The sequence below is a fragment of the Chrysemys picta genome, chromosome 3, assembly GCF_011386835.1.
Source record: "Chrysemys picta bellii isolate R12L10 chromosome 3, ASM1138683v2, whole genome shotgun sequence".
Lineage (NCBI taxonomy): Eukaryota > Metazoa > Chordata > Testudines > Emydidae > Chrysemys > Chrysemys picta.
In genome coordinates, this window is record NC_088793.1 from 49,447,441 (window position 1) to 49,464,371 (window position 16,931).

At 40.4% G+C, this 16,931-nt stretch overlaps 1 protein-coding gene across 46 annotated transcripts in view; it reads right to left on the bottom strand.

Moving 5' to 3' along the window:
* Nucleotides 1–16,931, bottom strand: part of DST (dystonin) — a 439,617-nt gene that overhangs the window by 74,668 nt on the left and 348,018 nt on the right. For 40 of the 46 annotated variants that reach the window (XR_010599478.1, XR_010599479.1, XM_065587877.1 and 37 more), the window contains 7 exons: nt 10,312–10,473; nt 8,945–9,115; nt 6,985–7,151; nt 2,410–2,569; nt 1,847–2,173; nt 1,578–1,662; nt 43–284 (listed from right to left, as the gene is read on the bottom strand). Coding sequence is in view for 44 of the 46 variants with exons in the window: in XM_065587877.1 (XP_065443949.1) it covers nt 43–284; nt 1,578–1,662; nt 1,847–2,173; nt 2,410–2,569; nt 6,985–7,151; nt 8,945–9,115; nt 10,312–10,473 (1,314 nt within the window). In the remaining 2 variants the exon portion in view is untranslated. The remainder of the gene's footprint in view (nt 1–42; nt 285–1,577; nt 1,663–1,846; nt 2,174–2,409; nt 2,570–6,984; nt 7,152–8,944; nt 9,116–10,311; nt 10,474–16,931) is intronic. The other 6 variants (XM_065587878.1, XM_065587889.1, XM_065587864.1 and 3 more) reach the window with 1 other exon arrangement.

Below are 16,931 nucleotides of genomic sequence, written 5' to 3' on the forward strand. Positions count from 1 at the left end.
ATAACAAAGCAATATATACAGTTTACAGCTTTTAGAACATACTTTTTGTCTTTCTTGTACGTCGCTTAATTCTTCTCCCTTGGGGGTCTGAGCATCATATGAAAGCAATTCCACCTCCACTTTGTCAAGCCATATGCAGAGTTCCTCATGAGTGGACTGCAGTTGACCTGCAAGCTGCAGAGCTTGCTCTAAAGTCTTGGATACATCAGAACTCAATTTAGTAATATCTTTGTACCTTGCTTTAATGCCTTCCAATTTATCTTGAATTATTACAACTTCATCACCTAAAATTTCAAAGGGATGTTATTTCACATGAATGCAAAAAAAGAAAAGAAAATCAAAACAAAACAAAAACCATCAATAATAATTAATATATTTTTAGTTTCTTATGTGCAGATTGACCCAAACAAGACCCAGGGACAGATCAGAGACTGGTGTGAATTGTTCAGTGAAGCCAGCGGAGCTATGACAATTTACACCAACTCTGGATTTGTCGCTTTTTCTCTTATCACTCCAAACTCTGGACAAGTGGAGATCTGGACCCAAGCTTTGAGGATTGGGCCCGACTCTAGTGTTATTCTTTGGAGATATAAAAATTGGTTCTTGTTCTCTTTTTCTTTAAAAGGCAAATATTAAAATTTACATACTTTTTACCCAAACACAGACTATATAAAAACCTCCTTAAATTTACATTCATTTTTATACAGGTTGACACAGGTTATGAAATGTATCAATAAAAGTGCAAGAATGGAGCTTCAAAATGCCAAGTGGTATTTACATTATTAATTTACAATTTATTTATAAATTATAATTAATTGATAATTAGACTGTATGGTTCAAAGAATAATTTGAATTATTCTTTGAACCATACAGTCTAATTATCAATCATTAGACACACACACACCGCCCAAAGGTCAAAATGCAGACAGAGACTCCTGTAATAGACCTATTGCAATATATTTAGATTTTACCCCATAACATAACTTCTAACTGGGTAACAGAGGAGGGTTTTCCCTCCTGTCTTTGAGAGTTCAAATACTTGGAGCACTGGAACATTTAGATAGATGTTCCTCTGCAGACCAGATATGTTGTGTGCAATTGGAATGCAACCTTTCCCGCAATACTAGCTCTGATCTGGAGGATGCAGCCTCTCTAACAGTAAAAGGTAGCCTACTACCTTCATTTCTGGGCTTCTATAGAGAAAAGGCTATGTCCTATGCCAAATAGTCCTACATCATGAGTAATGTCCCTAACTTGCTAGTAGGAACAAAATGGAGGTTCAGTAAAATAATTTTCCATCAACCAAAAGTAAAAAAAAACAAGGGCTAAATTCTCTGTGTGGCTAAATGGGTACATCTCCATTGACTTCAATGTTCACTTACACCAGCAGAGAATTTGGCCCAAAGACATAACATACCGTGACTTCAATAGTTATTAGAATAAACAATTAAATGAAGTGAATAAATCTAGCCAGTGACTAAAGGCTAATATTTACAAACTTCAGCTTATTTTTCCCATAATCACTTACAAGTATGAGGAAAAGGCTGCTGAATCATTAATTTCCTAAAAGCTCTCACCTGTTGTTTGCTTGAGAAGCTCTAAGCCATTTTGTATAGCTTGATCGACATTTTGTTTTCTGAGCAGAATCTCTTCCTGAAGCACCTACGAGAAGATGCCATTTGTGTAAGCACTGAGGTGACAGATCAAGTTATTTTTAGTTTAAATAGTTGTATCACCTTTCAAATCAAATATATTAATGAGAAATAAATAAATGGTGGACATAAAATATAAAGTAAAAAATAAATAAAATAAATAAACGAATTCAACAGAAAAGAAATAAAAATACCAGCAGGTCAGCGTGTTGTTTCATGAGTGACTCTGTCCTGTAATCTTGGACTGACAATTTGCTCAGTTTGTCATGTACTTCATTCAGCCAGTTCATCAATTCAACTTCATCTTCCCCGAAAATCTGAGCATTGCAATAGGCTTGCTGGAGCAGCTCAGACCAGCTGTTACTCTTCTCTTGAATCTCAATATATCGGGCTTGGGAAGAATCTAGCTTTTCCTGCACCATATCTTTATCCTCTCTGGAGCTCATAGTCTTAAGAGACTGACCAATGCTAATGGCCATATGTAAACTTTTATTGCGAGTAAGGATGTCATCTTCTAACGCCTAAATGAAGTTTTTAAAATAATGGAGAAAGACAGAAAATAAAAATGGACAGACACAAAAGCAAATACAAATGGAACTATAGAACAACAGAAATATAATGGTTTTATTGTCAATTATAAATAAAAAATTTGGACTAATGGGTAAAAAAAACAGAGATCCCAGTTCTACTGTATTTCACAAACTCACATAAAAGAATTCCCCATATGAATGACACAAATGTCTGGTTTATATCTTACTTTATGCTGAGAAATCTGCAGCTGCAGTTTAGAAGTTTGTGTTCCAATGGGTTCAGAATTTGCAAGCCTTTTCTCAGTGGTGGTCAGCCACTCAACCAGGGGTTCTAAAGTTTCATGGAATTGCTGTGCTACCACTAAGATACCTTCCAACTGACGATTCCTGTAAACATGCCAAGATAAAGGTCATTTCTGTGATGAAGTGTGTGTGAGAGATTCAATAAAACTCTTCAGGCCCTCATCACTAAAAAACATTCTACACATTATTGTAGAAGCCAGCCACAAGCTGAAACAGATACACGTCCACAGTACAGAGAGAAAAACAATGTAAACCAACAACTATATAAAAGTACAGTTAATAAGAAAGACTCCAAAAATCATACTGTCTGAACAAGAGATTCCAATACTTGATATCTTTTGTTAATAAAATAAATTTTACTGCATTCATATGCACTTGGTTAAAAATAACCTAAGGATCCGTTAAGCAGAGCATTTAAATACAGGGGTTCATTTTTATTCAGGAAAATACTTAAACTTCTGCTTAACTTTAAGCACATGCTTAAATTCTATTGTCTTCAATGGGACTTACACATATACTTAAAGTTAGGCACATACTGAAGTACTTTGCTGACTCAGGACATGTTATCTTGCTCACTCCAACTTGTAAAATAAAGTCTTTAAGTATCTTTTCAGTGACATGGTATGAACTGTACAGCCCCAATCCTGCATTCCTGGTTCAGGTTTAAAACTCTCATTTTTGTCAGTGCCAGATTTACCTTAATATAAGGATACAGATTTACCCCCTAACTAAGGTGGCAATATTTACAACATCATTAAGATTTCCAACATTTGTGATGGGGTTCTGTTCTGTTCTGTCCCTTGGGAGAATAACATGAAGGGCAAAGGGGTCCAGGAGAGCTGGCTGTATTTTAAAGAATCCTTACTGCAGTTGCAGGAACAAACCATCCCGATGTGTAGAAAGAATAGTAAATATGGCAGGCGACCAGCTTGGCTTAACAGTGAAATCCTTGCTGATCTTAAACACAAAAAAGAAGCTTACAAGAAGTGGAAGATTGGACAAATGACCAGGGAGGAGTATAAAAATATTGCTCAGGCATGCAAGAGTAAAATCAGGAAGGCCAAATCGCACTTGGAGTTGCAGCTAGCAAGAGATGTTCAGAGTAACAAGCAGAGTTTCTTCAGGTATGTTAGCAACAAGACGAAAGTCAAGGAAAGTGTGGGCCCCTTACTGAATGAGGGAGGCAACCTAGTGACAGAGGATGTGGGGAGGAGGTGACCAGCCCTCCGTGGAGAAAGAAGTGGTTCGGGACTATTTAGAAAAACTGGATGAGCACAAATCCATGGGGCCGGATGCGCTGCATCTGAGGGTGCTAAAGGAGTTGGCGGATGTGATTGCAGAGCCATTGGCCATCATCTTTAAAAATTCATGGCGATCGGGGATGGTCCCGGATGACTGGGAAAAGGCTAATGTAGTGCCCATCTTTAAAAAAGGGAAGGAGGAGGATCCGGGGAACTACAGGCCAGTCAGCCTCTCCTCAGTCCCCAGAAAAATCATGGAGCAGGTCCTCAAGGAATCAATTATGAAACACTTAGAGGAGAGGAAAATGATCAGGAACAGTCAGCATGGATTCACCAAGGGCAAGTCATGCCTGACTAATCTAATTGCCTTCTATGAGGAGATAACTGGCTCTGTGGATGAGGGGAAAGCAGTGGATGTGTTATTCCTTGACTTTAGCAAAGCTTTTGATACGGTCTCCCACAGTATTCTTGCCAGCAAGTTAAAGAAGTATGGGCTGGATGAATGGACTGTAAGGTGGATAGAAAGCTGGCTAGATCGTTGGGCTCAACGGGTAGTGATCAATGGCTCCATGTCTAGTTGGCAGCTGGTTTCAAGCGGAGCGCCCCAAGGGTCAGTCCTGGGGCCAGTTTTGTTTAATATCTTTATTAATGATCTGGAGGATGGTGTGGACTGCACTCTCAGCAAGTTTGCAGATGACACTAAACTGGGAGGCATGGTAGATATGCTGGAGGGTAGGGATCAGATACAGAGGGACCTTAGAGGGAAATTAGAGGATTGGGCCAAAAAAAACTGGTGAGGTTCAATAAGGACAAGTGCAGAGTCCTGCACTTAGGACAGAAGAATCCTATGCACTGCTACAGACTAGGGACCAAATGACTAGGTAGCAGTTCTGCAGAAAAGGACCTAGGGGTCACAGTGGACGAGAAGCTGGATATGAGTCAACAGTGTGCTCTTGTTGCCAAGAAGACTAACGGCATTTTGGGCTGTATAAGTAGGGGCATTGCCAGCAGATCGAGGAACGTGATCATTCCCCTTTATTCGACATTGGTGAGGCCTCATCTGGAGTACTGTGTCCAGTTTTGTGTCCACACTACAAGAAGGATGTGGAAATATTGGAAAGAGTCCAGCGGAGGGCAACAAAAATGATTAGGGGTCTGGAGCACATGACTTATGAGGAGAGGCTGAGGGAACTGGGACTGTTTAGTCTCCAGAAGAGAAGAATGAGGGGGGATTTGATAGCTGCTTTCAATTACATGAAGGGAGGTTCCAAAGAGGATGGAGCTCGGCTGTTCTCAGTGGTGGCAGATGACAGAACAAGGAGCAATGGTCTCAAGTTGCAGTGGGGGAGGTCTAGGTTGGATATTAGGAAACACTATTTCACTAGGAGGGTGGTGAAGCACTGGAATGCGTTACCTAGGGAGGTGGTGGAATCTCCTTCCTTGGAGGTTTTTAAGGCCCGGCTTGACAAAGCCCTGGCTGGGATGATTTAGTCGGGAATTGGTCCTGTTTTGAGCAGGAGGTTGGACTAGATGACCTTCTGAGGTCCCTTCCAACCCTGATATTCTATGATTTTATGAAGCACTGGAATGGGTTACCTGGGGTGGTGGTGGAATCTTCATCCTTAGCGGTTTTTAAGGTCAGGCTTGACAAAGCCCTGGCTGGGATGATTTAGTTGGTGTAGGTCCTGCTTTGAGCAGGATATTCTATGATTCTGTTGTTCTTTATTCCACCCTTACAAAAATATTTTTCTCAGTCCTACTCGCCTATAAATTTCACCCAAGGCAGACTATTTTAGTGGTTTCTATTTTTAAGACTTTAGAAAAATCCATCCTGTGTTAAACATTAAGGGACAGTTATGAATAATGGTGATTCTCTCCCAAGAAAAAGAAATATGTCTTTGGTCATTTTAGTTTTCAGAAGTGTAATCAAAGAATTATGGAGACGAACCTGTATCTAAACAGATGGACTGGACAGACTTGTAATTTGATTTGAAAATAAATTTCACCAGACTCGTATGATAATATTAAATTAAATGAGATTAACGTTTACTTCAGTTAATGAGTCATGGATCCTTGTATTTTTTTTAAACACAGAATGGTATAATAGCTTATTAACTGAATCTACTAATTTCTTTAAGTAATCCGGTTATTAATTATTTATTATTATTATGGGTGTACAAATGAGGGCTTAAATAACAATAGGGATAGATGGGGGCAGCTAGAAAGATTAGGGAGTGTCAGAGGAGTCCAAACAAACTTAATGCCTGAATCTCAATCCCAATAATATAGTATACAGATAAAAGCACTTCATTGTTTTCATTGTAATGCATAACATTATACATTTACACTCTTTTCAGTCTTCCCTAACCACCCTCCTTGCCTCTGTCTTCCCCCTCAGTTTTGTGCCTTCATCTATGCTATCTCACATGCTTACAGCACCCTCTCTTCCTCCTCTCAAGCACCAAGTGATCTCTTTTCAAATCTTCCCTCTGAAAGCACACTTCTTCAGCAAAGGTCTTCAAACACTGCTCCCTCCAAAGACACTTGCACTATTCATGTTAACTTGTCTTCCTGTGTGTTATGTGTATCTGAATTTTGTAATGATATCAGAATTCGACTGTAAGTTGTTCAGGGAAGGAACTGTGTCGTCTTATTTTGTCTTCACAGCTTTGAGTATGATGGTGGCACTATTTTTTTTTTTTACTTTATTGGGAGTTGAGGGAGCCCAGCACCTTGAATAAGGAGCTTAGCAACTCACAGGATCTGGACCAATAATCCATTTCTTCAGATAACCCTGATTTGAAAATGAGAAGTGTAATATTCTCCCTTTGTAGCCACATTTCAGGATCTTAAGAGACCATATTTATTGAGAGCTGATTGCGTGTTTTGTGCCATACAGAACAGAGAGAATGTGGTTTCTCCATCAAGGAATTTACATTCTGCCTATACTAATGCAGGTGTAGTGTTCCAGATAATCAGAAGATGTATATGCAGTTGATCTCACTAAAGTATCTCATTTTAGCTTTTCAGGATAGTCAAACTTTTTTTAAATAGCTAATGATCTGTTCAAACTATTTTCCTTTGCTTTTCTTACTAATCAGCTTTATATATATTATCATCAGGGCACAATAAATTTGACATAGCGACAAAAAAATAGTGCTTATGAAGTCTCAGATTATGAAGTTCCACATGCTGCTTCTAGTCATCTATCCCCTGCTGAACTCATATTTCTCAAAGGAATGAAAGAATTTCAAATACCTTGTTTCAGCTTTACTGAGCAATGCATCCCATCTACTATCCAGGAGACTCAACTGCTTCAAGATCTTCACTTTATCAGCAGGTTCTGCTGACTCTGCAATTTTCTCCCCTTCGCGCTTGCTTACCTCAACGGTAGGTCTGCGGTCATCCAGTAACCTTTGGAGAAGCTGGAGATAAAGCAATCAAAAATCAAATTGCTAGGAAACAACTGAATCAACACACAGCTGTGGAAATGTAAGGAGGCAGATTCATCAAGATCTTGTTAAAAATTTACACTCTACTTAAAATTGCAAAGAAATATTAGATGCTTGAATTACCATGAAAACGCCAATATTGTAAAAAGAGTTAATTCTGACTTGAGCTAGTTAGTTGTTTCTCTATCCGTTGAAAGTGGCAGACATCCACCAAGTCCTCGCCCCACAAAAGACCTTTCCCTGTAAATGAGTGTATTAATTGGTTTTTGTGTGACGAAGATGTGTGGCAGCCCTCACTGGTGAATAAGCATATGGGAAAATGTCACATTTAACATCCACTGTATTTGCTAATGAGCTTTTATTATTATAATTTGTGTGAGCATTTATAGAAAAACTGCATGTTTGCTGAGGTTCAGTAAAGTGCAGATAACATATATAGGCTTGGACGGATTAGATGTTTACCTGTAATTGTTGATTTCACCCTACATACAAAAGAGATGAAAACATATTTCCATTGATAATAACTGAAATTTACAGACAGGCAAAATAAGAAAAATGCTGCTTGAGAACTTAGTGCAGTTTGATTTAAGGATATTGTTTACTCTGTATATTTTGACAAGTGATGCATTTTTTGTTTTAACGGTTATAAAGCTTTAACTTGTGGAATCTCAACATCTACTGTCATTAATTATTGTCTGCCCCCGCATTGTTTCACACAGCTGTGAACATGTAAATGATAAAAATAGAAATAAAATGCTTAAAACCCATAAGTTTGTGCAACTAAAACTTAAATCAATAACAATTGAAAAAATGCTTGAAAATACACTATTATCTGAAAAATTATGTCAAAAAATGGAATTCAACTGTTCTGAACATGCAGTTACATTTTCCACTGATCACATGTCTGGGATGCCTGAAAATTAGGTTCACTGACATCACACAGTAAATTAGTTTCTCCCCCATATTTCTGTCTAAAACTTGATGATCTCCCTGCTTTTCCCACCATTCCTTTGTTGGCTGGAGGGAGTCCACCTCTCTGTCTCTGCAGTATTACTGGCACACAATGCTCTACTGCATGCTGCAACTTCAGGCTTTGTAGACTGTGCCTCTATGTTAAATATGAGAATGACTTTGGGCCATATTGGAGAATTGCATGCAGTGATTTGGTCCATGAGCTGCATTATGCCCACTTCTTCTCTAGTTATGAAAATTTTAGAAGAGATGATAATCCCTGGAGCCCTCCTTATACCAGCACATACTATTGCATACATTGGAGATGACCAATATTGGGGCACCAACATTCTGGCTGAGGATGCAAAGACAATGGGATTTAGGCACTTACTACATGCTGTTCATGTCTAGAGTGGTTAGCTCCACTGTTTGTAATACCGCTTTGAAAATATTAAAATGAAAATTCTATCCCTTCTCATTTTCTACTTCTCCATTAACCAAACATTGATTTTTATCTCCTGCTTTGTGTCTAAAATGCCTCGATTCTTTTTGTTTTTATCTTGCTAGATTTTGCACTTGCATCCAAGTACAGATGAAGGAGAATCAGAGCCCAGTTTCTACAATGAAATGTCACACCCCTCCACATAATTCCAGAAGATAGAGTATGGAAAGCACAGCTGCATTAAATACTTCAATACACTTGATTGTAATACAGTACACTTGAGCAGATTTTCTGCTTCAGTGAAGATTGGGGATTCATTATCATCACTGAAGCAGAGAGAGAATCTGAATCTACAGTAATAAGTTTCACTTACTTTCTGTTCCTGTATCTGGGCCTTCACAACTTTGAACTCAGCAGATGGAGGTTTCTGATTGGCCACTAGATCTTCTGTATCAATGAGCCAGCTAAGCAGAGATTCAAGGGCATCCTGGAACCTTCCACAGCGGAGAAGAGCTTCTTGCAGCTGAGCAGCTCGTTGAGCAACCTGAAAGAAAGACAGAGAGAGTATTACTCACTTTTCCTTTTTCCCCCTCCTACTTCTGCCAATTAACCAAGGCTTGCAGAATGGATGTCTTTATTACTGTAGTGTATTTTCATTCTTATACCTCTTCACCATTGTGTAGAAGTTAATTCACATTCATCATTTTAAAATTCCACCACTGTAGTTATGAACAAGGGCACTTATCTCTTAGGCTGTGGTCTTCCATTTAAAGGAATGAGGTTGATTCCCAGTAAACTATTTTATCCCAATGATGCAGTAGAACTAATACTCCTGTGTTGTACAGTTACTTACAAAGGCTTCCTTGTAACAGGACTCAGCCAAGGACCCCAAATTGCACTCCCCATTAGGGACAATGCTCCCTTCACAGTTTAAAAGGCATGGAAGTAGAAAACATATCCATGAACCATGGACACCTGTTGCTCCACTGCATCAATCCTCCGAGGTGGAACCTGTGACAATGAGCACCTTTCCTGCCTCCCACCCTTGCCACATCCCATCCCCACCTGCTGTCCAAGAACCTTTCACGGCATAGGAATGACATAAGGGGGAAGTTGCTCTTCTGAGTAGGGATAACTTGCAATGCTTAAAGCACCATAAACCCTGATGTGCATTAAAGGGAACATGCCACTGGCAACACATAGCTGAGCCCTATTGCCACTTAGTGCACACTGGAAAATGCTCAGATACCATGGTGAATATGAACATGATAGAAGAGACTTTTTGATACCATGGTGAATGTGAATACAGAAAGAATCACAGTGGATGAAGGAGAGAGAGAAGTGACTACAACATGGTTGAGAAAAAAACATGTAGCTACCTTTCCCATATATGTGTCTCACCTCCATCCCTTCTCCACACAACTTGAGCTATTAAACTCCTCCCTGCTCTGCATATGCAGAGGGGAGCAAAGAGTCCTGAGGGAACCTTTCCTGGCTAAGAATGCCAGGAATAAGCCTACAGAAAAATGGACAGAACTGTAGAAATGACAACCATACTTTGGCAGCTATTGACACAAATATTTTTAAGAAAATTACAAAGAAAGTTACTCTGTTAAGGTAACAGAATCCATGACTATCATGAACATATTTTAATGTCCTGTATTTTGAAAGATGACACGTAGGGGAAAATACTAAACAAGGAAGGCAAAAATTGATTTTGTGAATATACAAAATAATAACCTTCTTATTGAGAGTCTTCCATCGGGTGTTAACATCTTCAAGGTCATGCTCAAGATTCTCGGTGCTAGCATTTTTAGCAGCACTTTGAATAAGGCCTTGGCCTAGCCAATTTACCTCCTGTTGTTTAACTTGCAGTGGTTCAATCTCTTCTTTCTGGAATACCTGCAGGTGGAAAACCAAAGGCACATCTGAACTATAGTTTGATAACACGTGGAACATAAGCAACTGTGATGTGGATATTGGGAGTAAAATCTTAGTACTGAAAACTAACATATAGCTATATAGCATTATTAAAAAGAAATGATATTTAGGGAAGTAAAGAAAATCCTAAAAACAATCAATGCCATTAAAGTTGAAAAAAATATAAGTTGACAGTACACCACCAACCAATCAACTATAGTACTGTACCTCTAAAAACCAAATGTTGTATTTTGTTTAGAAACTAGGATGTGAGCAACCACCCTGGTGTGATTGCAGCTGGGATACTGGGACAAATTCAGTCCTGGTATAAATAGTGCAGTTTCCACAGTGCAAACGTGCCTGCCTTCGTGAGGTATAATTAGGATTGCCAGGTGTCCGGTTTTTGACTGGAACGCCCGGACAAAAAGGGACCCTGGCAGCTCCAGTCAGCACGGCTGAACAGGCTGCTAAAAGTCTGGTTGGCTGCAGCGGGGCAGGCAGGCTCAGTGCCCGGCGGCTCAGCGCAGTTTCTGGGAAGTGGCGGCATGTTCCTCTGGCTCCTAGGTGGAGGGGCGACCAGCAGGGCTCCACACGCTGCCCCCAGCGCCGGCTCCGCAGCTCCCATTAGCTGGGAACGCCGCAGCCAATGGGAGCTGTGGAGCCGCCGCTGGGGCAGGGGCAGCGCACAGAGCTCCCCTGACAGCCCCTCCGCGTAGGAGCCAGAGGGATATGCTGCCACTTCCTGGGAGCCGCGCAGACTTCCTCTGTCCCCAGGAAATGCCGGGGCCACCTGAGGTCAGCACTGACCGGAGCCCACACCCCAAACCCCCTCCCCTGCCCCAACCCCCTGTCCTTGCTTGGAACCTCATCAGGCACTCAAACTCCTCCCGTAGCCCGCTCCCCAACCCCCTGCCCCAGCTCTGAACCCCTTTCCACACTCCAAACCTTCAGTCCCATCCCCCAGCCCAGAGCCTCTTCCTGCACCCCAAGCCTGTTATCCTTGGCCCCACCCCACAGCCTGCACCCCCAGCCAGAGCCCTCACCCCCTCCCACACCACAACCCCCTGCCCCAGCCCAGTGGTGAGAGAGGGTGGGGGAGAGTGAGCGAAGGAGGGAGGCGGGATGGAGTGAGCTGCGGTGGGGCCTCGGAGAAGGGGTGAGGCAAGGGCAAGGCCTTTGGGAAAGGCCAGGGTAGGAGGCAGGGCAAGGGTGTTTGGTTTTCTGCAATTAGAAAGTTGGCAACCCTAGGCATAATGTGGCCACTGTATGTAGTTCACATTAACACAGCTCAGGAGGATGATAGAAAACTAGAACACATACAAAGCAGCGCAACAAACCTGATACAAGAACTCATGAGACAATGGGAGATACATCTAGAAGATAACAAAGCATGCTCAAAGAGATATAAACATGGTCCATAGATACAGTGACAATATAAAAGTAAGTAAAAGAATTGAAAACTAACAATATACATCAAGGGAGCAAACTGGGCAATGTCTCTGAACGTTGGACAAGGGGCACAGCCTAAATTTAGGGAAGGAAACATAATTTTTCGGTTAGGTTTTAGGAAATGCAAATGAGTTCTGGAATATGGAGGTGGGTGCAGCAGCACAACAGCAGATACCCATTATTATTAAGGCTGCGAGTTTGTCACGGAGGTCACGGATTCTGTGACTTTCCATGACCTCCATGACTTCTGCAGCGGCCGGTGCACCTGGCTCAGAGGCAGCTTGGGCAGCCCCTGCGCCAAGTGCACTGGCCACTGCTGGGGCAGTCTTGGGCCACCATCCCCGTCCCCTCTGTGTCCACCCAGAGCGCTGGCTTCGCAGCTCCCATTGGCCAGGAACCACAGCCAATGGGAGCTGTAGGGGCAGTGACTGCAGGCAAAGGCAGCACGCAGGGGCACCCGGCAGCATCCCACCCGCCCCCCTCAAGTTTTATTCACTGGTATTTTTAATAAAAGTCATGGTCAGGTCATGGGCTGTGAATTTCTGTTTACTGCCCGTGACCTGTCCCTGACTTTTACTAAAAATACCCGTGACTAAAATGTAGCCGTAATTATTATATAGGACAGTTCTGCAGATTGCATGGTCTCTAAGTAGGTCTCTCAGCTCTATTGTCTATGATTGGATTTAAGTCTTTGCAGAACCAGACTATTATCATAGTAATACCAGTGTAAATTCAGGCTAACTCAATTTATTTCAGTTGAATTACTCTGAAGTGACTCCAGTGTCAATGAGTTCAGAAACTGGCCTAAAGCCTCCGCATTAATTACACAGACAAGTGAAAAATAATGGATGAATAAACAATGGTAAAGAATGCTCAACTTTTGACCCTAAATCCTTCTATAGTGGCATTCAGCAACAGTTTTGTTTTAGGTTTAGTGCTTTCAAAGCAACCTTCTTCAGCTTCCTGAAGAGCAGGAAGCTCTTTCAGCATACCAGTTACTCTCCTTTTCTGGCACTAAAATCCCTGTGGTGAATTATGTGTTTTAAAGACACAGATATCACGTGGCGGAGCAAATTTCTATGTGCTTGACATGCCACTGTAGAGGCTACAGAAAATACACTGAGCACCTGCAAGAAAGCGCTGGGGTTTATGCACACCTAGGGTTGAAATGCAAAAACCGTGGTATTCCCCCCCCCCGCTCACACAAGGCAAGCCCGACGCAACCTCAACCACTAGGCAACTCCAAGACCACCCCCTCCCTTCAACAGCCACTTATATAGTATCTAGAGATATAACACATATAGATAAGATTGACAACACTGCACATATCCTCACTCTCCCATGACACAAACCCTCTCTCACACACATGCAAGATGCGCTTGCGTGTTGGTGTGCAGACAGCTGTTGTATTTTTAACAGTTTTGATCTGTTATCACTTAAACTGTGAAGTGGGAGCACTGCAGCATCTTTAGCTGGACACAGAAACCTTTAACATTAGATATCCCAGTGTATTGTGGTTATAATGCAAATCTTTAGACCCACGGCAGATTAAATTATAAAAAAACCCCAGCAGATTAAGTTATTTTTCTGGCAACTGGCAAATCCATAAAAAAATCAGCCAGGTCGGTCCAATACCAGACAGTTGGTAACCCTACATTCACCTTCCAAAACCTTAATCACAATGGCAAGCAAACTACAAACTTTGTACAGCAATTTGGTGAATATTTACAACGACCAACAAGCTCGCTGTTCCCTTTTGCTGCAAAATAAGGAAAGTAGCAAGCATTTCTTCCTACGTTGGGATAACCACTATATATATAACAAAGACTTCCTTTATATTCCAAAACTCCTTATCTTTCAAAGGCAGTGCATTACAACTGATGGCTGAGCCTTTTGCCCTAACTTGTCCTTTAAAAACATCTCTTTGTAAACAATGCATAAGCTTAAAATAAATTTAAATGATCTTTGAGGGTAATTTACCAGAAAGGTTCAGCAACAAACCCTGAAATAGTTCAAACATCAAGCAGAGTGGGCAGAAAAAGATTACAGACTTGACAAACACCCCTTACTTATTACAAAGCTTTACTCTTTACTTTCTCTCCTCATCTACCACTCAGAAAATGTTATAAGATCTTGTGCTTGTAAAACACTACTGTAACTTCAGATCCACTTTTTGGCATGCAGCTTCAGGAAAAAGGGCTTCAGTACATGCAACAAATCTTTAATCTATGTACTTTGGAAACCACAATAATCTGATACCGTTATTTGTACCTTTATGAGTAAGACTGGTCAAGCTGAATAAATCAGGCAGAACAGTCACTGAATGGCATTGCCTTTAACCACAATTTGTGTAAAAACTGAATGGTAACATCAGTGCACAGTGGAAGCATTCCAAATGAAGAGTAACAAACACCATCTGGACAATAATAGCCATGCACCAAACAGCTGGAAGAAATCAGCCCTGTCAGAAACTGCCCCTCATTCTTTTACTAAAGCGAGCATCTCACCAATTTCTGACATCTTGTAATGTGCTAGGCAAATTATGCTAGTAATCAGATTTTCTTAGTAAATGAAAAATAAAATTCTAGATGCAATAACACTTTATAATCAGAAATTCTATCAGTCACTTTGATGATAACAAAACGAACAGTTTTTGGCCTTTGCTGCAATGATTCCAAGACCCTTTTGTTTTGAATTACCTTATTAGACAATAGACCATTGCAGACTGTATCCAAGGTTTCTATGTGGGTTCCTGTAGTCCAGACATTCCTTTTCATTCTCATTGGGTTAGCTTGTGGACAGTTTATGGTATTATCTAACTCCAGTTCCTGAGCAGAAAATGTTGTTTCCATTGAATCTGTATGTGTTATACTAGATTCCTCTGCATCAGACAAAATCTCATATTTTTCTAAATCTGTGTCGCTAGCATTAACAGCAATACTTGCATAATACATGCCTAAATGCTGAGGTGCATCCACACAGTCCCCCTCTATCATTGTGACATGTGTTTTCATTTCTTCAACTTCACACTCATTTTCTACTTTTTCTTTGTCTGCGGTAAAATGGTTTTCTCCGTGACCTTGGAGATGTTCTGCATCTGATATGATGTTCTCTTTCAAAGAACTCTGTGAGTAACAACATTTGGTCCCAGTCTCCTCATTTTCACATTTCTGAGGACTACTTTGCACTATTTTTTCTGTTTGTGAAACATCATGTAAAGTCAATCTGCAGCTCTCTTCAATAGGGGCACTACTGCAATCAAGCAATGGGATGAGCTGTTCACTACTGGAAATAGCAGGAAAAAATTGTCTAAATTGACCTACTACATGGATATATTCTGCAGAAGATATACTTCTGACTTGACTTTGCTCTCCTGCTAATAATGGGTCTTGTTTTTCTTCTCTTTCTGTTGGAGGGCTGCATAGACCAGAGTCATCCTCTTCTGAGGTGAGGGAATTAGTGCCCCATTTGCACTTGCCTTCTTTTGCTATATCTGATCTATCAGCAGTTTCAACAAATGAGCATTCACTTTTATTTGCACATTCTGCAAAATTGGGTGGAACAAACATTCTCCATGATCTTCTATGTTCTTTCTTTTCTGTGTGAGATTTTGTTTTGGGTAATCCAGCAGTTCGAATTATATCACTGTTCAGTTTAAGTGCATCAAATATCATTTTTTCATCTAATTTGTTAACTTCGCGACTTCTGAGCTCAAATACACTGGAAGAAGTAAGGGCACCATTGGGGCACAAAGTACTAATATCCAGTGTTCTATGACTATATGGTAAAGTCCGATCTGTGAAATGTCTTGAGGAGAGGCTGCCTTTGGAGCCTGAATCAATCTGTTCATTCAGTCTCACTGTGTCATAGATTGACCTCTGAGGAACATAACAGTCTTCCATATTTAGATCTTCATCTTCTTCACCCTTCCCTACACAAGGAGGATTCTGACGTAAACAGTCTGGCCTGCTAAGCGGCTTCCCCATTTTGAAAGTATTTACAGAAATGTACTACTATGCCTCTGCTTTCAGGAAGTGTGACATATAATGAAAAACATGAAAAACATTGTTGAACTGAACAACTACAGTCAACTTGCCTTTAGCACATATACAAAATCTATGTCATAATTTATGAGGTGGTTAAGGTCATAATCAGTGCAAAAGCAACTATAACTTTACCAGGCTGTGATTTATTTAATTTTTATTCTGAAAATATAAAGTGCTTTTGTAAGTAAGGAGCAGAAGTCTGTCAATATAACAACAAAACAAAGCAAAAACCCAACAGTGTCTCAAATACGCATAACATTCCACAGAATGTTTCATTTCTTTTTGCAGGTCAAAATTTGTATCTTAAATCTCCAGATTAAGCCTTCCAAATGAATAAGCATTATAGTAGGCAGCACTTTATCTTCTGTAGGTGACCGATTAACTGTAATCCATTTAAATGGTTTGCAGAATTCCATCTCCTTTTATAAATAAGACATGGTGCAGAAGCTTCAAAAGAAAGATCCCACAGTAGCTGTGTACAGTTTAGACCAAGGCACAAAGAAAATCTTCAGGGAAAAATAAGTTAAATCCAGAATAGTAAGAATAGTAAAACAGTCCTTTACTTTTTTTGGCAGTAGCTATAAATAACCTTAACCTGAAAGGCAGTGTATTTTCTTCTTGTACTAAGCTTCTTTGTGGCGTATTCAGAAGTTCCACAGGAAAACAGTTTTCTAGGTAGTCAGGCAAATGCAATCAAACAGCCCTTTAAACTAGTAATTAGAAAAGCAACTTTTTTTAATTCATTTTCAAAATATCCTCCTGGAAAGTTGTTATCCTGTTTAAGGCAACTGCAGCGCAGAATAACTACAGCATTTCTTTTCCTAAGGCACAACAGATTTACGTTCCGTTTAAATTCAGCAAGACTTAACTATAAACCGTAGTTGGCAGACTGTGGTCACCGTTTTGTCTTCATTTTGAAGTGCAGCTGTAGAGAAGAAGGCATAA